General features: G+C 42.8%; 1 protein-coding gene across 1 annotated transcript; it reads left to right on the top strand.

Moving 5' to 3' along the window:
* The first annotated feature begins 452 nt into the window (after positions 1-452).
* On the top strand, positions 453-20,867 carry LOC133650043 (antizyme inhibitor 1-like). Its single transcript, XM_062046816.1, has 11 exons — positions 453-640; positions 6,856-7,000; positions 7,060-7,222; positions 7,279-7,452; positions 7,511-7,683; positions 9,318-9,531; positions 9,590-9,652; positions 9,719-9,860; positions 9,923-10,023; positions 20,410-20,600; positions 20,656-20,867. The coding sequence occupies exons 3-11, from the start codon at positions 7,142-7,144 to the stop codon at positions 20,717-20,719; spliced, it is 1,203 nt and encodes a 400-aa protein (XP_061902800.1). The 5' UTR covers positions 453-640; positions 6,856-7,000; positions 7,060-7,141; the 3' UTR covers positions 20,720-20,867.
* The last annotated feature ends 4,052 nt before the right edge of the window (positions 20,868-24,919 follow it).

Here is a 24,919-nt window from a genome sequence, read left to right as displayed (position 1 = left end):
AAATAAAAATTAAAAACAATTAAAAAGAAATGAAGAATAATTTACAACACCCTGTCGCTGTTTTGTTCTATTTTTGTACTTATTTTGATTATTATTATTTCTCAATTGTTTGTAAATGTTGCAATTTATAAATAAAGGTTTATAAAATTCAAAAAACAAAACAAAATAAAGAAAAAAAAAGAAAAGAAAAAGAAATGAAGAATAAGGTGACGTCAGGCTACGTCCCAGTGTAGTTTACTCATGTGCGGAAGTACGTAGCTGCTAATGCAGACAGCCGATTGGCTGACTGACCTCTTCTACTTCCGGCCTGGAGAGTTTTAGATCTCCTCATTGGCTGACAAGTCAAGGCAGACCACGCCTACGAGCCGGGTGCTGACATTTTCTACTTCCGGCTTCGGAGCGTGATAGATCTCCTCATTGGCTGACGAGTCAGGGCAGACCACGCCCACGAGCAGTTGCTGACCTTTTTTTCTACTTCCGGCCTGGAGGCCTCAGCGTTTAGAATCTTGTCGACCGCCACCGAGCATATAATGGCCACAGCAGCCCTGGCTCTTTCTTTCCGCCTTGTGACCACTACTCTTTAAAAATTCCGCCGAAAAAGAGAAGACGATTTTCCAAAACATTCTGGCCGTTATCTCACGTAAGTGGAGCGAAGTGTGTTGTGTGTGTGGGGGGGTTAACATGGCGGGCTGTTCTTTCTGCCTCCATTACTCCATGACAGCTCATTCCACGTCTGTATATTCGCACGTCTTCATCAAGTGGGAATATTATTCATCCCATGAGAGGAGCGCTTGTTTTTTTATTGGCTATTTTTATTCCAGCGTCGCCGAGGTTATTTATAACGTGTGCGGGTCTATGACGTCAGTCAGCTGGACGATATATTGACCTACAAATGATTGACAATAAATAACTCTGTTGTGATGGTAATACATAACAATGCTATAAAACTTGTATATTTTCAATCGAGTTATCCAAGTTAAATAAAACATCCATCCATCCGTCTTATTCCGCTTATCCGAGGTGGGGTCGCGGGGGCAGCAGCCTAAGCAGAGAAGCCCAGACTTCCCTCTCCCCGGCCACTTCGTCCCGAAGCGTTCCCAAGGCCAGCCGGGAGACATAGTCTTCCCAACGTCCCCCAAACCTCCCTTGGGAGGCATTTGGGTGGCATCCTGAGCAGATGCCCGAACCACCTCATCTGGCTTAAATAAAACAATTAAAATAAAATATACTTCACTTGAATAAGAATCACAAACCAAAACAATAAAATAGTTATCGTAACACTGAAAGTAAAACGGCTGATCCAACACAACAGAAGTCATGGTAATATTTACGTGCCTTAATTAATTGTTTCCAAATGAAGCAATGTAGTATCTGTTAGTCTATGAAATAACATGTGCCCAAATAACAATCACAACTAAAACAATAAGATAGTTATCGTGACATGCCTTTTATTGTTGTCTGTAAAACGGCTGATCAAACAAAACAGAAGTCATGGTCATATTTACATACCTTAATTAATTGTTTCCAAATGAAGCAATGTAGTGTCTGTTAGTCTATGAAATAACATGTGCCCAAATAAGAATCACAACTAAAACAATAAGATAGTTATCGTGACATGCCTTTTATTGTTGTCTGTAAAACGGCTGATCAAACAAAACAGAAGTCATGGTCATATTTACATACCTTAATTAATTGTTTCCAAATGAAGCAATGTAGTATCTGTTAGTCTATGAAATAACATGTGCCCAAATAAGAATCACAACTAAAACAATAAGATAGTTATCGTGACATGCCTTTTGTTGTCTGTAAAACGGCTGATCAAACAAAACAGAAGTCATGGTCATATTTACGTACCTTAATTAATTGTTTCCAAATGAAGCAATGTAGTATCTGTTAGTCTATGAAATAACATGTGCCCAAATAAGAATCACAACTAAAACAGTAAGATAGTTATCGTGACATGCCTTTTATTGTTGTCTGTAAAACGGCTGATCAAACAAAACAGAAGTCATGGTCATATTTACATACCTTAATTAATTGTTTCCAAATGAAGCAATGTAGTATCTGTTAGTCTATGAAATAACATGTGCCCAAATAAGAATCACAACTAAAACAATAAGATAGTTATCGTGACATGCCTTTTATTGTTGTCTGTAAAACGGCTGATCAAACAAAACAGAAGTCATGGTCATATTTACATACCTTAATTAATTGTTTCCAAATGAAGCAATGTAGTATCTGTTAGTCTATAAAATAACATGTGTCCACCCCCATTTGGTGGAAGTTAAAGTACCAATGATTGTCTCACACCCACTAGGTGTGTTGAAATTTGTCCTCTGCATTTGACCCATCCCCTTGTTCGCCCCCTGGGAGTTGAGGGGAGTAGTGAGCAGCTGTGCCGCGCCCGGGAATCATTTTTTGGTGATTTAACCCCCAAATCCAACCCTTGATGCTGAGTGCCAAGCAGGGAGGTAACGGCTCCCATTTTTATAGTCTTTGGTACGACTCGGCCGGGGGTTTGAACTCACAACCTACCCATCTCAGGGCGGACACTCTAACCACTAGGCCACCGAGTAGGAAGATCACCATATTTTCCAGACAAAAAAACGCACCACCCACAACATTTTAGAAGCCCATCCATCCATCCATTTTCTACCGCTTATTCCCTTCGGGGTCGCGGGGGGGGGCGCAATAAATATATTTCCATATATTAGCCACACTCGGCTATACGTCACCGATATATACGTTGTGAAATGAGTTATTTATACAAATGTTTGTTTACATACCTTAATTGTTTCCAAACTGTGCCTGTAACACGGCAGTAAAACGGCTGATCAAACAAAACACAAGTCATGGTCATATTTACATACCTTAATTAATTGTTTCCAAATGAAGCAATGTAGTATCTGTTAGTCTACAAAATAACATGTCCCCTCCCCATTTGGTGGAAGATCACCATATTTTCCAGACAAAAAAAACCCCACCGGTATATAAGCCGCACCCACAACATTTTTAGAAGGAATAAATATATTTCCATATATTAGCGACAGCACGTAGAAATATGCATGAAAACACTCCTACAGACATCACACGTGGGACGCTTGATTTTTTTAAATGATCAGTTATTATTATTATTATTATTATTATTGCGGTATGTTCTCAAAAAGTACTTATACATGCACTTAAAGCTAGTAACCGTTTTAAAACAACTCAAATAAATAGACACACTGTTACAAAAGCTACTATTTTGTATGTTGTTGTTTTTTTGGTCTTAGTATTTCATGTTTTAATGGTTCTAAATATTGCTGTGTACTGACGCACAAAGATTGTCAACGTTATTGCTAGAGATGTCCGATAATATCGGTCTGCCGATAAATGCGTTAAAATGTAATATCGTAAATTATCGGTATCGGTTTTTTTATTATCAGTATCGTTTTGTTTTTTTTTTTTAAATTAATTTAACATAAAAAACACAAGATACACTTACAATTAGTGCACCAACCGTTTCTTTCTGTTATTAATATTCTGCTTCCTACATTATATATCAATATATATCAATACAGTCTGCAAGGGATACAGTCCGTAAGCACACATGATTGTGCGTGCTGCTGCTCCACTAATAGTACTAACCTTTAACACTTAATTTTACAAATTTTAATTAATTACTAGTTTCTATTAGGGATGTCCGATAATGGCTTTTTGCCGATATCCGATATGCCGATATTGTCCAACTCTTTAATTACCGATACCGATATCAACCGATGTGTACAGTCGTGGAATTAACACATTATTATGCCTAATTTGGACAACCAGGTATGGTGAAGATAAGGTCCTTTTAAAAAAAAATTAATAAAATGAAATATTATAAATAAATAAAAAACATTTTCTTGAATAAAAAAGAAAGTAAAACAATATAAAAACAGTTACATAGAAACTAGTAATGAATGAAAATTTGTCAAATGAAGTGTTAAAGGTTAGTACTATTAGTGGAGCAGCAGCACGCACAATCATGTGTGCTTACGGACTGTATCCCTTGCAGACTGTATTGATATATATTGATATATAATGTAGGAAGCAGAATATTGATAACAGAAAGAAACAACCCTTTTGTGTGAATGAGTGTAAATGGGGGAGGGAGGTTTTTTGGGTTGGTGCACTAATTGTAAGTGTATCTTGTGTTTTTTATTAGAATTAAAAATGTCGGGCAAAGCGAGACCAGCTTGCTAGTAAATAAATACAATTTAAAAAATAGAGGCAGCTCACTGGTAAGTGCTGCTACTTGAGCTATTTTTAGAACAGGCCAGCGGGCTACTCATCTGGTCCTTACGGGCTACCTGGTGCCCGCGGGCACCGCGTTGGTGACCCCTGGAATAGACGCTACAGCAGTGGTCCCCAACCTTTTTGTAGCTGCGGACCGGTCAACGCTTGAAAATTTGTCCCGCGGACCGATTGGTACCGGGCCGCACAAGAAATTAAAAAAAAGAAAAAGAAAAATATATATTTTTTTAATTTTTTTTTTTAATGAAATCAACATAAAAATCACAATATATACATTATATATCAATATAGATCAATACAGTCTGCAGGGATACAGTCCGTAAGCACACATGATTGTATTTATGTAAAAAAAAAAAAATTTTTTTTTTTTTACATAAAAAAAAATTTTTTTTTTTTTTACATAAAAAAAAATTTTTTTTTTTTTTTTTTTTTTTTTACATAAATAAATACAATCATGTGTGCTTACGGACTGTATCCCTGCAGACTGTATTGATCTATATTGATATATAATGTATATATTGTGATTTTTATGTTGATTTCATTAAAAAAAAATATATATATTTTTTATTTTTTTTACATAAAATTTTTTTTTTTTTTTTTTTTACATAAATAAATACAATCATGTGTGCTTACGGACTGTATCCCTGCAGACTGTATTGATCTATATTGATATATAATGTATATATTGTGATTTTTATGTTGATTTCATAAAAAAAATATATATATATATATTTTTTTAATTTCTTGTGCGGCACGGTACCAATCGGTCCCCAACCACCGGGCCGCGGCCCGGTGGTTGGGGACCACTGCGCTACAGTAGAGGCTGGGGTTACGTTATGCATCCATTAGATGGAGCTGCGCTAAAGGGAATGTCAACAAAACAGTCAGATAGGTCAGTCAAACTCTATTAATAGATTACAAAGCAGCGTTCTGACAACTCTGTTCATTCCCAAAATGAACAAACAGCTGTTTTATTATTTTCCCCGAGGTAAAGTCAGTGTTTTGTTTATCTTTTAACAACAGCGAGGTATAACATGTAGTGCAACATTTATATCAAAAAGTGAAATCTAAGTAAGATGAAATATGTCAAATAAGGGTGATATTTGCTTATTTTCTGTCTGATAAGATCATTCTTCTCACTAAGCAGATTTGATGTTAGAGTGTTTTACTTGTTTTAAGTGTTTTGGTCCTAAATGATCTCAGTAAGATATTACAGCTTGTTGCTGAGATTTGATGAGCTATATTGAGTAAAACATGCTTGAAACTAGAATATCAACTGTTGCAAAGCTGTGTCATCAACACTCACAAGTAGAAAACTACTTTTTTAAAGTCATCATTTCTTATTTCAAGCATGAAAAAAAAATCATGATGCCGAGCGCATATCATGATGTCAAGATAATGGCACTAGCATTTACTTCATTTGACAATATTTTTCAACATATTGAGCAAAAAGGTCTTTTTTTTTCCTACTACCAAGAAAAGTGCACTTTATTTGAAGCTATTTTTGGGTTCATTGAGGTTAGCTAATTTGACTTGTTTTGGAAATTCTTGACAAGCCAAATTTTCTTGTTCTATTGGCAGATAATTTTGCTTAGTTCAAATAAAATACCACTAATTTTTGTATTTTTTTTCCCCTTGTTTTTGAACACCGACTTTTTGCAGTGTATAAGGCGCACCGGATTATAAGGCGCACCGGATTATAAGGCGCACTGTCAGCTTTTGAGAAAATTGTAGGTTTGTAGGTGCGCCTTATAGTGCGGAAAATATGGTATATACCGTATTTCCTTGAATAGCCGCAGGGGCGCTAATTAATTTAAAACCTCTTCTCACTCCTGCGGTTACCAAAACCATGCGGGATGGGCAAGCATGCGCTAATTATTTTAAAACCTCTTCTCACTCCGGCGCTTACCTTATCATGAAAAGCACATTTAATAAAAAAAAACAAACGTTATTATGGTCTTACCTTTACTTGTAAATGAGTCCATTTGCAGCTGCTTCTGATCAAAGGCAGTCTTCCTTATCTTTCTTCAGTTTTAAAAGTCTCTGGAGATATTCCTTTAATTATTACCTCCTGCTTCGATTGAAAGTCCAGTTTAGAAAACCGTTTTATTCTAGATATGTCATCCTCCATGGTAAAAGTGCAAGCAAACGATCGCTATTTGACCCGGCGGAAGTGCCAAGCATGCGCTAATTATTTTGCGAAACGAGTTTGACCCGGCTGTAACTCTAGGCAGGCAAATACTATGTTCCCGGCGGCAATTCAAGGAAATACGGTATATAAGGTTCACTCCACCGAGAGAGCACGATGTACACAATTATACATCAGACCGTTTATAAGTTTACATATGTCCTTTCTTAGTGGGGAAAGACGTTAATGTCTCTTGTTTTCATGCTAGTGAGCTGTATTGAGTTGATCAAAGTGCAGTTATGCATCGTTTTCATTTAAAGCGCTAATGCTAACCTATATTGATACATATTATTGACATATATTTAAAGGGCCAGCTCTGATAAAATGGGAATTGTTGACATTGCCGTGAGGAATGAGGTGTTAAATACTCTGTGTGTGTGCGCGCGCAGGGCTCCCCCGTCTCTGCACAGGTGTATGAGCGCTACCCAGAGGGCCTAGGGGCGGCTCTTTACCGGGAGCACTTCGACTTCAACGCTGAGCCGCCGTGGGATCCTAGCTGATAGCGGGACCGGTCCCTCCCCCCGACTTGTCCATGTGAGTCCCGCACGGCAGGAGGCCACGCCCCTCGTTTAACCAGCGCTCTTCTCTCCCAGTTTGTTGCATAACCCCAGGACCCCCATCGGCTCGCTCGTCACCCGTTCTTTATGATTTTTGGCTCTCTGGAATACGGTTAGGATGAAAGGACTCGCCGGCTACAGCGTGGAAGTCTTGGAGGGCGGCGTCACCCTGCGAGATGTCCTGGAGGAGCGGGCACTGGTGGGCACACGTTCACGGGGCACGCTGGTCCAGATAAGAACATGAGCATGTTGCAGGTGGAGAAGAGCGCCTTCATGGTGGCCGACCTGGGCGCTCTGATGCGCCAACACGCCCGCTGGCAGAGCGCCGTGCCGCGGCTGCAGCCCTACTTCCCGCTCAAGTGCAACCGCAGCCCGGCGGTCCTGGAGGTGCTGGCCTCCCTGGGCCTGGGCTTCGTCTGCGCCAGCAAGGTGAGCCGCCACAGCCCCGCCTCCCGACAGGTCACTGATGGGTTTCTGTGGGGACTAGGCGGAGGTCAACCTGGCGCTGGAGCACGGCGTGTCGCCCGACCACATCATGCTGTCGGGTGTCTGCAAGCAGCTGGCGCTCATCAAGAGCGCCGCCAGGAACCACGTCCAGCTCCTGGTGTGCGAGAACCAGGCCGAGCTGTCCAAGATTTCCCGTGTCCACCCGCACGCCAAGTAAGTCACCTGCGTCAAGTTGGCCCCGCCCCCCGCCCTGTCCGAACCTCATCAAAATGGCCCCAATCGGTGCTGTTAGGTTTTTTTTGTTGACGTTTTATGGTTTATTTGTATGAGATACACCCTCTCAATTGCAGAAAACAAATATAAGGACTATAAGTTGCGGGTATATATGTTGTGGAATGACTTATTTACACAGAAATTAATTAATTGTTTCCAAATGAAGCATCTGTTAGTCTACAAAATAACATGTTTTTTCCCCCCGTTTGGTAGAAGATTACCATATTTTCCAGACTAAAAAGTGCACCAGTAAGTAAGCCGCGCCCACTAAATTTTAGAATAAGTAAATATATGTCCATATATAAGCTGCACCAGATATATACATTGTGAAATTAGTTATTTACATAAATATTGTGTAAATGTTTATTTACATACCTTAACTGTTTCCAAAACAGTGTCTGTAACAGGGCGGTAAAACGGCGGATCAAACAAAACGTCAGTCATGGTCATGGGCCCACTAGCTGCGCAACCTAGCTCTCCAATCAGCTAAACGGACTCAATAACTCCACGCTGGCGTTTTGCTGAATTTACTGAGAAATGTGTGAAAGGGAAACAATTCAAAAAGAATGTAAGTTAATAATACTAACACAGACACTTGTAAGCATGCTAGCATATTAGCTCATGCTAACAACGCTAGCATGTGCAAATATGCATGAAAACACTCCTACAGACATCACACATGGGACACTTTAGTAAGTGAGAATAGTTTTAGTTATATTGTAAAACGTACAAACGTTGCTTGGAGTGATGAATGAAGAATCCGTACGAGTAGAAACGCTATGGACGGTCATATTTTTCAGTCCAAGGCATTAAAGCAGGAAGTACATGGGATGCTTTGGTAAGTAAGAATAGTTTTAGTTCTATTGTAAAACTTACAAACGTTGCTTGGAGTGACGAATGAAGAATCCGTACGGGTAGAAACGCTATGGACGGTTCTATTTTTCAGTTCAAGGCATTAAAGCAGGAAGTACATGGGATGCTTTGGTAAGTAAGAATAGTTTTAGTTATATTGTAAAACGTACAAACGTTGCTTGGAGTGACGAATGAAGAATCCGTACGAGTAGAAACGCTATGGACGGTTATATTTTTCAGTTCAAGGCATTCAAGCAGGAAGTACATGGGATGCTTTGGTAAGTAAGAATAGTTTTAGTGATATTGTAAAACTTACAAACGTTGCTTGGAGTGACGAATGAAGAATCCGTACGAGTAGAAACGCTATGGATGGCTAGAAAACGAAACAGCACTTGTACTTCTGGTTCAAAGCTTTAAACGGCCGGTCAGTGAGCAAACTAGTCCAATAGATGGCGCCATAGCTTGACCAATAGCACACCTTTTCAGTGTCTTTGCATGTGTTCAATGAAAACTATTAGATTTGCTTTATGGACGTCGGCGAAGCCGCACTGTTTTATAAGCCGCCGGGTTCAAAGCGTAGGGACAAAATAGTGGCTTTTTTTTTTTTTACGGCATTAAATATTTTTCATGTACATATTTAAGGTCTTTGAGAAGAACATTGTGCAGCACAAAGGGGCGGGGCCACTTGACACAGGTGACATCCAGGTGATGTTGTCGCCCAGGTTGCTGCTGCAGTTGACCACGGACGCCCACGCGGCCGAGACCAGCGTGGCGTTCGGCGCGTCCCTGAAGAGCTGCCGCCACCTGCTGGAGGCCGCCAAGGGTCTGGGCGTCCAGGTGGCGGGCGTGGCCTTCCACGTGCCCACCTCCTGCCAGGACCCGGAGGAAGCCTACCGCCACGCGCTGTTGGACGCCCGCTGCGTGTTCGACATGGGGGTGAGCGGCCGCCATCTTGCCTCAGGCTCCTCCCCCTCTGACCGGCGTTGTCTTGCAGGAGGAGCTGGGCTTCCGCATGGACATCCTGGACATTGGCGGCGCAGACTTCCAGCTCCAACAGGTCTCAGCTCGGCGGGACTTTGCTCCAGAGATAAGGCGTGTTGACGTGTGGTTGTCGTGACAACAGGTGGAGTCCGCCGTCAGCCCGCTGCTGGACGCCTACTTCCCGGCGCAGTCCGGCGTGCGCGTGCTGGCCCAGCCCGCCAGCTTCTACGTGGCGTCCGCCTTCAGCCTGGCGGTCAACGTGATCGCCAAGGAGGCGGCTCCAGGTGGGTGGCGTGTTGCGTCGTCACGGCCTGGTCCTGACCTCTGACCTCCCGTGCACCAACAGGCGAGCACAAGGAGTTCCTGTACCACATGAGCGAGGGCGTCTACGGTCCCTTCGCCATCAAGCTCCTGGGGAACGCCATCGCCGCCCCGTCGGTGCACAAAGTACGTGTCAATGTTTCACCACCTTTATGGACCTGGTTATCTTTTATTGACCCCGTGATGTCACCGCCATCACAATTGTTTTGAACGCAGTGAGCCCTCTTTTCACTCATTCACAATATGTCGCCATTTCTAACAAAACGGGTTGAGTTTTAAGTGGCTCTTAGTTCTGAAAAGTACTCTTAAAAAATGATGGATTATAGTTACTCATTGAATTACTCGTCATTCATGACTAGGGAAGTATGTCATGAAAAGCCTTCAAATATTTGTCACGTGCCGTTGAGAGACGTTCATGAGAGCAGGCGGCGTCTGTTGCCAAGCGACACGTTAGCCGTTAGCAGCAGAGGCTAACTGTTGAATCTTTTCTTCTTGGTTCAGCTTCCTGTTCACAAATGAAAGCTTTTCATTCCAATCATTGTTTTGATGTTCATTATCCCCACGTGGTAGCAGAGTGGGTGTGATGTTCATTATCCCCACGTGGTAGCAGAGTGTGTGTGATGTTCATTATCCCCACGTGGTAGCAGAGTGGGTGTGATGTTCATTATCCCCACGTGGTAGCAGAGTGGGTGTGATGTTCATTATCCCCACGTGGTAGCAGAGTGTGTGTGATGTTCATTATCCCCACGTGGTAGCAGAGTGGGTGTGATGTTCATTATCCCCACGTGGTAGCAGAGTGGGTGTGATGTTCACTATCCCCACGTGGTAGCAGAGTGTGTGTGATGTTCATTATCCCCACGTGGTAGCAGAGTGTGTGTGATGTTCATTATCCCCACGTGGTAGCAGAGTGTGTGTGATGTTCATTATCCCCACGTGGTAGCAGAGTGTGTGTGATGTTCATTATCCCCACGTGGTAGCAGAGTGTGTGTGATGTTCATTATCCCCACGTGGTAGCAGAGTGTGTGTGATGTTCATTATCCCCACGTGGTAGCAGAGTGTGTGTGATGTTCATTAACCCCCACGTGGTAGCAGAGTGGGTGTGATGTTTATTAACCCCACGTGGTAGCAGAGTGGGTGTGATGTTCACTATCCCCACGTGGTAGCAGAGTGTGTGTGATGTTCATTATCCCCACGTGGTAGCAGAGTGTGTGTGATGTTCATTATCCCCACGTGGTAGCAGAGTGTGTGTGATGTTCATTATCCCCACGTGGTAGCAGAGTGTGTGTGATGTTCATTAACCCCCACGTGGTAGCAGAGTGGGTGTGATGTTTATTAACCCCACGTGGTAGCAGAGTGGGTGTGATGTTCATTATCCCCACGTGGTAGCAGAGTGGGTGTGATGTTCATTATCCCCACGTGGTAGCAGAGTGGGTGTGATGTTGATTATCCCCACGTGGTAGCAGAGTGGGTGTGATGTTGATTATCCCCACGTGGTAGCAGAGTGGGTGTGATGTTGATTATCCCCACGTGGTAGCAGAGTGGGTGTGATGTTGATTATCCCCACGTGGTAGCAGAGTGTGTGTGATTGTTCATTATCCCCACGTGGTAGCAGAGTGGGTGTGATGTTCATTATCCCCACGCGGTAGCAGAGTGTGTGTGGTGTTGCCTCCTACTATTTCACTGTAGTCTGGTCATTAGTAGAAAGTTCTTTCCTGTGCTTCTTGTTGACAAACCACCTCAAAAGCAGCGTGCCACGTTACACGAAGGTTTGATCTGCCGCCGACCTGAGCAGTTCGACTGCATATATAATATAAAGATCAATCAATCAATCAATCAATGTTTATTTATATAGCCCTAAATCACTAGTGTCTCAAAGGGCTGTACAAGCCACAACGACATCCTCGGTGTCGAGTGGGTCTGACATAATATTGTGAAAGTCCAACACATCAGCGAAAGTCCAGTCCATAGTGGAGACGGGTCAGCAGCGTAGAGATGTCCCCATCTGATGGACAGGCTAGCGGTCCACCCCGGAGCAGAGTAGAAAAGAAAAGAAAAGAAACGGCAGATCAACTGGTCTAAAAAGGGAGTCTATTTAAAGGCTAGAGTATACAAATGAGTTTTAAGATGAGACTTAAATGCTTCTACTGAGGTAGCATCTCTAACTTTTACCGGGAGGGCATTCCATAGTATTGGAGCCCGAATAGAAAACGCTCTATAGCCCGCAGACTTTTTTTGGGCTCTGGGAATCACTAATAAGCCGGAGTTCTTTGAACGCAGATTTCTTGTCGGGACATATGGTACAATACAATCGTCAAGATAGGCAGGAGCTTGACCGTGTAGTATTTTATACGTAAGTAGTAAAACCTTAAAGTCGCATCTTAGGTGCACAGGAAGCCAGTGCAGGTGAGCCAGTATAGGCGTAATATGATCAAACTTTCTTGTTTTTGTCAAAAGTCTAGCAGCCGCATTTTGTACCAACTGTAATCTTTTAATGCTAGACATAGGGAGGCCCGAAAATAATACGTTACAGTAATCGAGACGAGATGTAACGAACGCATGAATAATGATCTCAGCATCGCTTGTGGACAAAATGGAACGAATTTTAGCGATATTACGGAGATGAAAGAAGGCCGTTTTAGTAACACTCTTAATGTGTGACTCAAACGAGAGAGTTGGGTCGAAGATAATACCCAGATTCTTTACCGAGTCGCCTTGTTTAATTGTTTGGTTGTCAAATGTTAAGGTGGTATTATTAAATAGATGTTGGTGTCTAGCAGGACCGATAATCAGCATTTCCGTTTTCTTAGCGTTGAGTTGCAAAAAGTTAGCGGACATCCATTGTTTAATTTCATTAAGACACGCCTCCATCTGACTACAATCCGGCGTGTTGGTCAGCTTTAGGGGCATGTAGAGTTGGGTGTCATCAGCATAACAGTGAAAGCTAACACCGTATTTGCGTATAATGTCACCTAGCGGCAGCATGTAAATACTAAAGAGTGCAGGGCCAAGAACCGAACCCTGGGGAACTCCGCACGTTACCTTAACATAGTCCGAGGTCACATTGTTATGGGAGACACACTGCATCCTGTCAGTAAGATAAGAGTTAAACCAAGACAAGGCTAAGTCTGACATACCAATACGTGTTTTGATACGCTCTAATAAAATATTATGATCAACAGTATCGAAAGCGGCGCTAAGATCAAGAAGCAGCAACATAGATGACGCATCAGAATCCATGGTTAGCAATAGATCATTAGTCATTTTTGCGAGGGCTGTCTCCGTAGAGTGATTTGCCCTGAAACCGGATTGAAAAGGTTCACAGAGATTGTTAGTCACTAAGTGTTCATTTAGCTGCTGTGCGACAATTTTTTCGAGAATTTTCGAGATAAACGGTAGGTGGGACACCGGCCGGTAGTTTACCATGAGGTCAGGATCGAGGTTAGGTCTTTTGAGCAGAGGATGAATAACCGCTTTTTTGAATGCTAGTGGAACAGTACCAGAGGAAAGTGATAGGTTTATAATATTTAACACTGATGGACCTAATAAAACAAAAAGCTCCTTGATAAGTTTCCCAGGAATTGGGTCAAGTAAACATGTTGTTTGTTTTGTCCCATTTACACATTTTAACAATTCCTCCAATGTTATTTCATCAAAGAGAGAGAAACTATTTTGGAGGGCAATGTCCGTCGTATATACAGTCATATTTGTGTTAATAGAACCCAGTTGTAGCTGAGATGCATTGTCTTTAATCTCTTTTCTGATGAGTTCAATTTTCTTATTAAAGAAATTCATAAAGTCATCTGCTGAGTGGGTGGAGCTACTGGGAGGAGTCCCTTGTTGGGTTAGCGATGCTACTGTACTAAACAAAAATTTAGGATCATTTTTGTTGAGGTGGATGAGATTTGAGTAATATTTAGCTTTAGCTGAGGTAAGCATGCGTTTATAAGTTATTAAACTATCACTCCATGCTTGATGGAAAACCTCAAGTTTAGTCGCACGCCATTTGCGTTCCAGCTTTCTACATGATAATTTCTGGGCTTTAGTTTCTTCTGTAAACCATGGGGTACGCCTTTTAGGGGCCCTTTTTAGCTTTAGCGGTGCTACAATATCAATGGTGTCGCGCAGGGCGTCGTTAAAGTTGTTAGTGAGGTTATCAATAGAGCCCACATAATTTGGGAATGATGCCATTACTGAAGGCAGTAGGTCAGTAAGAGTCGTCGTTGTGGCAGTATTAATGTTGCGGCTGCTATAGTAGTTATTATTATTATTATTAGTTTGTTGACAATGAGTCAGAACTTCGAATTTTATAAGGTAATGATCGGACATTACTTTAGTGTACGGGAGTATCGTAACTTTAGAGGTGGTGACACCCCTGACAAGCACTAGATCTATCGTATTACCGTTGCGATGCGTGGGTTCATTTATTATTTGTGTAAGACCACAGCTATCAATTATAGTCTGGAGCGCCACGCATGGAGGGTCCGATGGGGTATTCATATGGATGTTAAAGTCTCCCATTATGATTATATTGTCGGCGTGCGTCACTAGATCAGCAACGAACTCTGAAAATTCATTGATAAAGTCCGAATAGGGCCCAGGGGGGCGGTAGATGACAGCCAGGTGGAGAGGCAGCGGTGTGACAAACCTCATAGTGAGCACCTCAAACGAGTTATATTTATTATTTAGGTCCGAGGTAAGGCTAAAGTTTTTGTTGTATATTAGTGCAACACCCCCACCCCTTTTAATGGGGCGGGCAATATGCGTTCCCGCATAGCCAGGAGGAGACGCCTCACCCAGCGCAAAAAATTCGTCTGGTTTGAGCCAGGTCTCGGCTAAACCAACGACATCAAGATTGTTGTCTCTGATGACTTCATTAACTAATAACGTTTTGGAAGACAATGACCTTATGTTTAAAAAGCCCATATTATAGGTAGTGGGCTGTTTTGAGGAGTTTTTGTTGAAAGTATCCGTAGTAGCAATATTAATAATGTTACGTTTATTATGCATAGTGCACTTTAAATAATTTCGACCATATCTAGGAATTGATATGACAGGAATTTTTAGATTGTTTGCCACCTCAGTAAAATGCATGTCCACCTCTGACGCAGAAAAAACATTATGTGAGTTGTATATTATTCTAGAAGAATTGCTATGTGTGCAGGGATTATCCAGCCTGGCGCTGGCTAGTTCTAGTTTAACAGACTCCTTATTAGCGCTTCTTTGTGGATTAGCATTTAGCTTTTTCGTTAGCCCCGCTAACAACAAAGCATTTAGCTTTGTTGTTAGCCCCGCCCGACACCCCCGCTTCTGCTTCCGAGCGCACCGCTTACGTCTCTTTCGCTGACGGTCTCCGCTGGTAGTAGACGCCGCTGCTTCAAAGGCCACTGCTGGATGTAGCTCGCGAAGAATTCCCAAGCTAGCGAGTAGGTCCATCGTACACGCATCTATCAGCCCAAAATGGCCCGATCTCTCCACATCCAGAATCGTAAGTCGGTCGTAAGTGATCACGGAGTGAACACGCTGTGAGCCAGCCATGAAATTGACTGAATTGAGGGGTATTTTTGCCCTCACTTCCAAGAGCGCTCGCACGAAGCCGCTGCTCTGAAGCGCAGCCATCTTGGAACTTCAAGATGTGCATAATAACAACATATATACTGCACTTATAACTATGCATGAACTTCAACAAGTTTCTAAGCTTCAGAGCCATAAATGGCGATTATGTCGCCACCTGTAGGCCAAACTACGCCGTGGCGTCACATAAGCTACGCCGAATACTCCCACACGACGACTACACCTCTTTTGGGAAGTGTCCGGCCCTGGTCTCAGCCTCCCTCCCAACTTGTGAGGAGTTCTTGCCAAGTGACACAAATTAGGAGGACGAAAACACGAGTGGGAATATTTCCGCTTCAAATCAGATGTGCAATACGAGCCCATCAACAAGCGAGAGTGCCGTGCGATGGCAACAAAAAGACAACGTCCGACATCATTCTTCCAACTGGGGGGAAAATAAGTCGCTTCATGTACTTTCATGTTTAGTGACATGCTAATTCTTATTTTTACACTTTTTTCCCCCAAAATTCCATTGTATGTTATACTCTTCTGACACCACCAGATGGCAGTATAAGTGTCCACATAAGCGGCCATAAGACCCCAATTCAGTAGTGTACACAATTTTGGAAATAAGAGCTAAAAGGTGCTGTCCACATATGTGGCCACTAAGCCTTTATACCAGGGGTCACCAACCTTTTTGAAAGCAAGAGCTACTTCTTGGGTAGTGATTAATGCGAAGGGCTACCAGTTTGATACACACTTCAATAAATTGCCAGAAATAGCCAATTTGCTCAATTTACCTTTAACTCTATGTTGTTATTAATAATTAATGATATTTACACTTAATTGAACGGTTTAAAAGAGGAGAAAACACGAAAAAAAATGACAATTAAATTTTGAAACATAGTTTATCTTCAATTTCGACTCTTTAAAATTCAAAATTCAACCGAAAAAAAGAAGAGAAAAACTTAAAAAAAAGAATTTATGGAACATCATTAGTCATTTTTCCTGACTAAGATTAATTTTAGAATTTTGATGACATGTTTTAAATAGGTTAAAATCCAATCTGCACTTTGTTAGAATATATAACAAATTGGACCGAGCTATATTTCTAACAAAGACAAATCATTATTTCTTCTAGAATTTCCAGAACCAAAATTTTAAAAGAAATTCAAAAGACTTTGAAATAAGATTTAAATTTGATTCTACCGATTTTCCAGATTTGACAGAATAATTTTTTGGAATTTTAATCATAATAAGTTTGAAGAAATATTTCACAAATATTCTTCGTCGAAAAAACAGAAGCTAAAATGAAGAATTAAATTAAAATTTATTTATTATTCTTTAGAATAAAAAAATTTAAAAAATACTTGAACATTGATTTAAATTGTCAGGAAAGAAGAGGAAGGAATTTAAAAGGTATATGTGTTTAAAAATCCTAAAATCATTTTTAAGGTTGTATTTTTTCTCTGAAATTGTCTTTCTAAAAGTTATAAGAAGCAAAGTAAAAAAATTAATGAATTTAAACAAGTGAAGACCAAGTATTTAAAATATTTTCTTGGATTTTCAATTTCTATTTGAGTTTTGTCTCTCTTAGAATTAAAAATGTCGGGCAAAGCGAGACCAGCTTGCTCGTAAATAAATACAATTTAAAAAATAGAGGCAGCTCACTGGTAAGTGCTGCTATTTGAGCTATTTTTAGAACAGGCCGGCGGGCTACTCATCTGGTCCTTACGGGCTACCTGGTGCCCGCAGGCACCGCGTTGGTGACCCCTGCTTTAGAGGTTCCAAAAATAAACAAAAGGTGAGTGCCCCTAAGAAAAGGCATTGAAGCTATGCAGAACAAAACTAAAAGTGAACTGGCTACAAAGTAAACAAAAACAGAATGCTGGACGACAGCAAAGACTTACTGTGGAGCAAAGACAAAGTACATCCGAACATGACATGACAATCAACAATGTCCCCACAAAGAAGGATTAAAAACAACTGAAATATTCTTGATTGCTAAAACAAAGTAGCTGCAGGGAAATATCGCTCAAAGGAAGACATGAAACTGCTACGGGAAAATACCAACAAAAGAGAAAAAGCCACCAAAATAGGAGCGCAAGACAAGAAGTAAAACACTACACACAGGAAAACAGCAAAAAAAGTCCAAATAAGTCAGGGTATTGTGACAGGTGGTGACAGTACACCTACTTTGAGACAAGAGCTATAGTGATGCATGCTTGGTTATGCTTCAAAGGCCTACTGAAAGCCACTACTAGCGACCACGCAGTCTGATAGTTTATATATCAATGATGAAATCTTAACATTGCAACACATGCCGATACGGCCGGGTTAACTTAGAAAGTGACATTTTACATTTCCCGGGGAACTTCCGGTTCAAAACGCCTTTGGAGGACGACGTACGCGCGTGACGTCGCGAGGTCCACGGAAGTGTTTGGACCCTTTTGGACACAATACACAGAGCTCTGTTTTCTTCGACAAAATTCCACAGTATTCTGGACATCTGTGTTGGTGAATCTTTTGCAATTTGTTTAATGAACAATGGAGGCTGGAAAGAAGAACGTTGTAGGTGGGATCGGTGTATTAGCGGCTGGCTGCAGCAACACAACCAGGAGGACTTTGTTGGATAGAAGACGCGCCAGCGGCGAACTCACCTTGACTTCCTACGTCTCCGGGCCGCCGACCTGGGCAGGCTGGCGTAGGTGGAGCGCTACGGTTTTTATCATAGCTCTGACGAGGTCTTGTTGTTAGCATCGTTAGCAACAGCATTGCTAGGCGTCGAATACACATTAACCGTGTATTTACATGTCCAGTGTTTGGTTCGGTGTCTCCTGATAGTAGTATTGTTCATCTTCTGTCCATCCTCCCAGTCAGGGATTTATTTATTTTGTTTCTATCTGCATTTGAGACAGATGCTATCACGTTAGCTCATGCTAAAGAGCTTCGTCGATGTATTGTCTTGGAGATAAAAGTCACTGTTGATGTCCATTTCGCCTTCTCGACTCTCATTTTCAAGAGGATATAGTATCCCAGGTGGTTTAAAGGCCTACTGAAATGATTTTTTTTTATTTAAACGGGAATAGCAGATCCATTCTATGTGTCATACTTGATCATTTCGCGATATTGCCATATTTTTGCTGAAAGGATTTAGTAGAGAAAATCGATAAAGTTTGCAACTTTTGCTCGCTGATTAAAAAAAAAGCCTTGCCTGTAGCGGAAGTAGCGTGACGTCACAGGAGCTAGTATTCCTCACAATTTTCCTTTGTTTACAATGGAGCGAGAGAGATTCGATTACCCCATTAATTTGGGCGAGGATGAAAGATTCGTAGATGAGGAACGTTACAGTGAAGGACTTGAGAGGCAGTGCAGGACGTATCTTTTTTCGCTCTGACCGTAACTTAGGTACAAGCTGGCTCATTGGATTCCACACTCTCTCCTTTTTCTATTGTGGATCACAGATTTGTATTTCAAACCACCTGGGATACTATATCCTCTTGAAAATGAGAGTCGAGCACGCGAAATGGACATTTAAAGTGACTTTTATCTCCAAGACAATACATCGGTGACACGCTTAGCTACTGAGCTAATGTGATAGCATCGTTCTCAAATGAAGATAGAAACAAAATAAATAAATCCCTGACTGGAAGGATAGACAGAAGATCAACAATACTATTAAACCATGGACATGTAATTACACGGTTAAAAATTCTCAGCCTGGTAAGGCTTAACAATGCTGTTTCTAACGACGCTAAGGCTAATTTAGCAACTTAGCAACCGGACCTCACAGAACTATGATAAAAACATTAGCGCTCCACCTACGCCAGCCAGCCCTCATCTTCCCATCAACAGCCGTGCTCACCTGCGTTCCAGCGATCGACGGCGCGACGAAGGACTTAACCCGTGGGTTTGGCGGCAAGCATCGGCTAGGCGTCTGCTATCAGGGTAAGTAGTCCTTGTTGTGTTGCTGTAAGTGTTGTACTTAGCCACTAAGACACCGATCGATCCCACCTACAACGTTCTTCTTTGCAGCCTCCATTGTTCATTAAACAAATTGCAAAAGATTCACCAACACAGATGTCCAGAATACTGTGGAATTTTGTCGAAGAAAACAGAGCTTTGTGTATTGTGTCCGATAGGGCCCAAACACTTCCGTGCATTTTGTGACGTCATGCGCATAAATCATATCCAAAGGCGTTTTTCAACCGGAAGTGTGGCGGGAATTTTAAAATGTCACTTTATAAGTTAACCCGGCCGTATTGGCATGTGTTGCAATGTTAAGATTTCATCATTGATATATAAACTATCAGACTGCGTGGTCGGTAGTAGTGGCTTTCAGTAGGCCTTTAACATACAAATCCGTGATCCACAATAGAAAAAGGAGAAAGTGTGGAATCCAATGAGCCAGCTTGTACCTAAGTTACGGTCAGAGCGAAAAAAGATATCTCTTGAACTGCACTCTAGTCCGTCACTCTAGCGTTCCTCATCCACAAATCTTTCACCCTCGCTTAAATTAATGGGGTAATCGTCACTTTCTCGCTCCGTTGTAAACAACGGGGAATTGTGAGCAGCGCTACCGCCTGTGACGTCACGCTACTTCCGGTAGGGGCAAGGCCTTTTTTTTTATCAGCGAGCAAAAGTTGCGAACTTTATCGTCGATGTTCTCTACTAAATCCTTTCAGCAAAAATATGATCAAGTATGACACATAGAATGGATCTGCTATCCCCGTTTAAATAAAAAAAAATCATTTCCGTAGGCCTTTAAAGTCATATCCAACAATTGTTTTGTAATGATTTCTGCTGGTGGTGTGCCTCCTCCGCATTTTTTTTGAGCCTTGGCTCAAAAAAGGTTGAAAAACACTGATCTAGACTTTGGTCGCCCCCTGCTGGCGAATAATCATATTGACACTTTTCTGCATTTTGATGTGTGAAAAAAGAAGTTTTTTTGTGCCCATGCAGCACACGGCGTGCGGCGAGGAGGCGCTGTTTCCCAGCAGCCTGTGGGGTCCGTCACTAGACCAGCTGGACCAGGTGGTGGAGCGCTGCCTGCTGCCCGAGCTCAGCGTGAGCGACTGGCTCCTCTTCTCCAACATGGGCACCTGCGGCCTGGCCCCCCCGCACGTCTACTACGCCGTCACCGCCGCCGACTGGTGAGTGTGTCGCCGCCGGCGGGTAAACACAACGTCACCCTGCTGTCCTCCTCAGGTACGACATGCAGGAGGCCGGTGTGCTGCTGGACTGTGCCACCAAGACCTTGACCGTGGTCTAGTCCCCCTCCTTGAGCCGTGTGACAGGAAGTCAACATTCCACCCCGCAAATTTGTATCTTCTACTTTTATCAAATCAATCGTTATGCAACAAAATGGACGACTCCGGAGATGGAGCCCCGCCCCTTCTTCTAATCTCTCACCTGATTGGCCGTCCTGTGAAGAATGGATGTCTTCACAACACAATATTATTGATATTAACTTTCTTTTGTATTTATTGGATGGAGTTCAGCAGCTCTCTCCTAATAATAATAATAATAATAATAATAATCATCATGTTCTGGTCCTAAAGGAGACTTATACGTGTGCTTTTTCTTTGTATTACCGTCCAACCGCTGAGGAGTATGACAGCAAATATTCTTCATCCAGCACTGGCGGACCACAGTGTTCACTGTAAATTGTGATTAATTTAATACATTTCTGACTGAAATCAGCTGTCCTGTGTCAGCGTGCTCCTTCCTACTGCCACAGGTGGGTATCATAGGACTCCTTCCTACTGCCACAGGTGGGTATCAAAGGACTCCTTCCTACTGCCACAGGTGGCTATCATAGGACTCCTTCCTACTGCCACAGGTGGGTATCAAAGGACTCCTTCCTACTGCCACAGGTGGATATCAAAGGACTCCTTGCTACTGCCACAGGTGGGTATCATAGGACTCCTTCCTACTGCCACAGGTGGATATCATAGGACTCCTTCCTACTGCCACAGGTGGCTATCAAAGGACTCCTTCCTACTGCCACGGGTGGGTATCAAAGGACTCCTTCCTACTGCCACAAGTGGGTATCAAAGGACTCCTTGCTACTGCCACAGGTGGCTATCATAGGACTCCTTCCTACTGCCACAGGTGGATATCATAGGACTCCTTCCTACTGCCACAGGTGGGTATCAAAGGACTCATTCCTACTGCCACAGGTGGGTATCGTAGGACTCCTTCCTACTGCCACAGGTGGGTATCGTAGGACTCCTTCCTACTGCCACAGGTGGGTACCATAGGACTCCTTCCTATTGTCACAGGTGGGTATCAAAGGACTCCTTCCTACTGCCACAGGTGACTATCGTAGGACTCCTTCCTACTGCCACAGGTGGGTATCAAAGGACTCCTTCCTACTGCCACAGGTGGATATCATAGGACTCCTTCCTACTGCCACAGGTGGCTATCAAAGGACTCCTTCCTACTGCCACAGGTGGATATCATAGGACTCCTTCCTACTGCCACAGGTGGCTATCAAAGGACTCCTTCCTACTGCCACAGGTGGATATCATAGGACTCCTTCCTACTGCCACAGGTGGCTATCATAGGACTCCTTCCTACTGCCACAGGTGGGTATCAAAGGACTCCTTCCTACTGCCACAGGTGGGTATCGTAGGACTCCTTCCTACTGCCACAGGTGGGTATCGTAGGACTCCTTCCTACTGCCACAGGTGGGTATCAAAGGACTCCTTCCTACTGCCACAGGTGGGTACCATAGGACTCCTTCCTACTGCCAGAGGTGGGTACCATAGGACTCCTTCCTACTACCACAGGTGGGTATCAAAGGACTCCTTCCTACTGCCACAGGTGGGTATCAAAGGACTCCTTCCTACTGCCACAGGTGGGTATCGTAGGACTCCTTCCTACTGCCACAGGTGGGTATCGTAGGACTCCTTCCTACTGCCACAGGTGGGTATCAAAGGACTCCTTCCTACTGCCACAGGTGGGTACCATAGGACTCCTTCCTACTGCCAGAGGTGGGTACCATAGGACTCCTTCCTACTACCACAGGTGGGTATCAAAGGACTCCTTCCTACTGCCACAGGTGGGTATCAAAGGACTCCTTCCTACTACCACAGGTGGGTATCAAAGGACTCCTTCCTACTGCCACAGGTGCCTATCGTAGGACTCCTTCCTACTGCCACAGGTGCCTATCGTAGGACTCCTTCCTACTGCCACAGGTGGGTATCTAAGGACTCTAGTAGAAGTCCAAAGTAGTAAAGTAACTTTGGATCAAATGTACTTGTTGGAGTAGTTTTAATGCAACTTACCTTTTACTTCTACTGGAGTATTTTTGAGAAGAACCGCTATTTCCCCTCCGTTACATTGAATTTTATTACGATCATTACAATGATGTATTTTTTTATTGGAATATTTCATTTTTTTCTTTTTTGTAATGATTTATTTCCATAGATTTATAATCCATCAATGAAGGCTCGCAAAGACCTATTCATTTTGTCAGCGACTGTCACGTGACTCCTCACTTGACCAATCCAGCGTAAGCAGCAGTGACGTATGATTCCATTTCACCAATCAAACGAGCACAAAGTACAGCCACAAGTTTGATTGATTGATTGAGACTTTTATTAGTAGATTGCACAGTACAGTACATATTCCGTACAATTGACCACTGAATGGTAACACCCCAATACGTTTTTCAACTTGTTTAAGTCGGGGTCTACGTTAATCAATTCATGGTACAAATATATACTATCAGCATAATACAGTCATCACACAAGTTCATCATCAGAGTATATACATTGAATTATTTACAATCCGGGGGGTGGGATGAGGAGGGGGTTAGGTTTGGTTGTTATCAACACTTCAGTCATCAACAATTATATCTGAGAAATAGACATTGGAACAGTGTAGGACTGACTTGGTAGGATATGTACAGCGAGCAGAGAACATAGTGAGCTCAGAAAGCATAAGACCAAGTATATACATTTGATTATTTACAATCCGGGGAGGTAGGATGTGGAAGGGAGGGTGTTAGTTTAGGGTTGTAGCTGCCTGGAGGTGTTCTTTTAGTGCGCTTTTGAAGGAGGATAGAGATGCCCTTTCTTTTACACCTGTTGGGAGCGCATTCCACATTGATGTGGCATAGAAAGAGAATGAGTTAAGACCTTTGTTATTTCGGAATCTAGGTTTAACGTGGTTAGTGGAGCTCCCCCTGGTGTTGTGGTTATGGCGGTCATTTACGTTAAGGAAGTAGTTTGACATGTACTTCGGTATCAGGGAGGTGTAGCGGATTTTATAGACTAGGCTCAGTGCAAGTTGTTTGACTCTGTCCTCCACCCTGAGCCAGCCCACTTTGGAGAAGTGGGTAGTAGTGAGGTGGGATCTGGGGTGGAGGTCTAGAAGTAATCTGACTAGCTTGTTCTGGGATGTTTGGAGTTTTAGATTTGAGGGTTTTGGAGGTGCTAGGGTACCAGGAGGTGCATGCGTAATGGAAAAAGGGTTGAACGAGAGTTCCCGCTAGAATCCTCATGGTGCTTTTGTTGACCAGAGAGGAGATTCTGTAGAGAAATCTCGTTCGTTGGTTGACCTTTTTGATGACCTTGGTTGCCATTTTATCCCAGGAAAGATTAGCCTCTAGAATGGAACCTAGGTAGGTGACCTCATCTTTCCTGGTGAGAACAATGTCACCCACTTTTATGGTGAAGTCATTGACTTTCTTAAGGTTGATGTGGGACCCAAACAGGATGGATTCAGTTTTACCCAAGTGTATGGATAGCTTGTTGTCAGCGAGCCAGGTGCAAGTTCTACAGAGCTCAGCACTGAGGATTTTCTCCACCTGTGACTTGTCCTTGCCGGATACCAGCAGGGCAGAGTCATCCGCAAACAAGAACAATTCACAGTCGCATGCTGATGACATGTCGTTTATGTATATTAGGAACAGTAAAGGTCTCAATATACTGCCTTGGGGGACTCCACAGCTCACTGAGAGGGGGGGGGGGGACACGGTGCCGTTCACCTTTACCACCTGCTCCCTCCCCTCCAAGTAAGATTGCATCCAGCTCCATGAGGTTTTGTTAAATCCGATTGCTCTGAGCTTATCCAACAGTATAGCGTGGTTAACGGTGTCAAAGGCCTTCTGAAGGTCCAGCATGACCATGCCGCAGTATTTTCCCGCGTCCACCACATGTTTGATGTGGTCGCTCAGATAGAGAAGGCATGTGTCAGTGGAGTGGTTAGTTCTGAAGCCGGATTGGAATTTGTACATGAGTTTATTAGTGGCAAGGTAACTATCGACCTGTTCATAAACTATTTTCTCCATTACTTTGGAAATGGAGCTGAGAATAGAAACAGGTCGGTAGTTGCAAGGTTCCAATTTGCTTCCTTTTTTAAAGAGGGGAGTTACTCTTGCTATCTTGAAATCTTTTGGTACTTGGCCTTGTGTAATTGATAGGTTTATTATGTGCGTGATGATCGGGGCAATGATGGAGGC

The sequence above is a fragment of the Entelurus aequoreus genome, linkage group LG05 (genome assembly GCF_033978785.1).
Source record: "Entelurus aequoreus isolate RoL-2023_Sb linkage group LG05, RoL_Eaeq_v1.1, whole genome shotgun sequence".
NCBI lineage: Eukaryota > Metazoa > Chordata > Actinopteri > Syngnathiformes > Syngnathidae > Entelurus > Entelurus aequoreus.
This window is presented reverse-complemented; position numbering and strand designations above follow the sequence as displayed.

Coding starts and splice junctions, on each gene's coding strand:
- LOC133650043 (XM_062046816.1), top strand. CDS start 7,142: ATGAAAGGACTCGCCGGCTACAGCGTGGAAGTCTTGGAGGGCGGCGTC. Junction 9,861..9,922: donor CGCCAAGGAGGCGGCTCCAG/GTGGGTGGCGTG, acceptor GTGCACCAACAG/GCGAGCACAAGGAGTTCCTG. Junction 10,024..20,409: donor CCGCCCCGTCGGTGCACAAA/GTACGTGTCAAT, acceptor GTGCCCATGCAG/CACACGGCGTGCGGCGAGGA.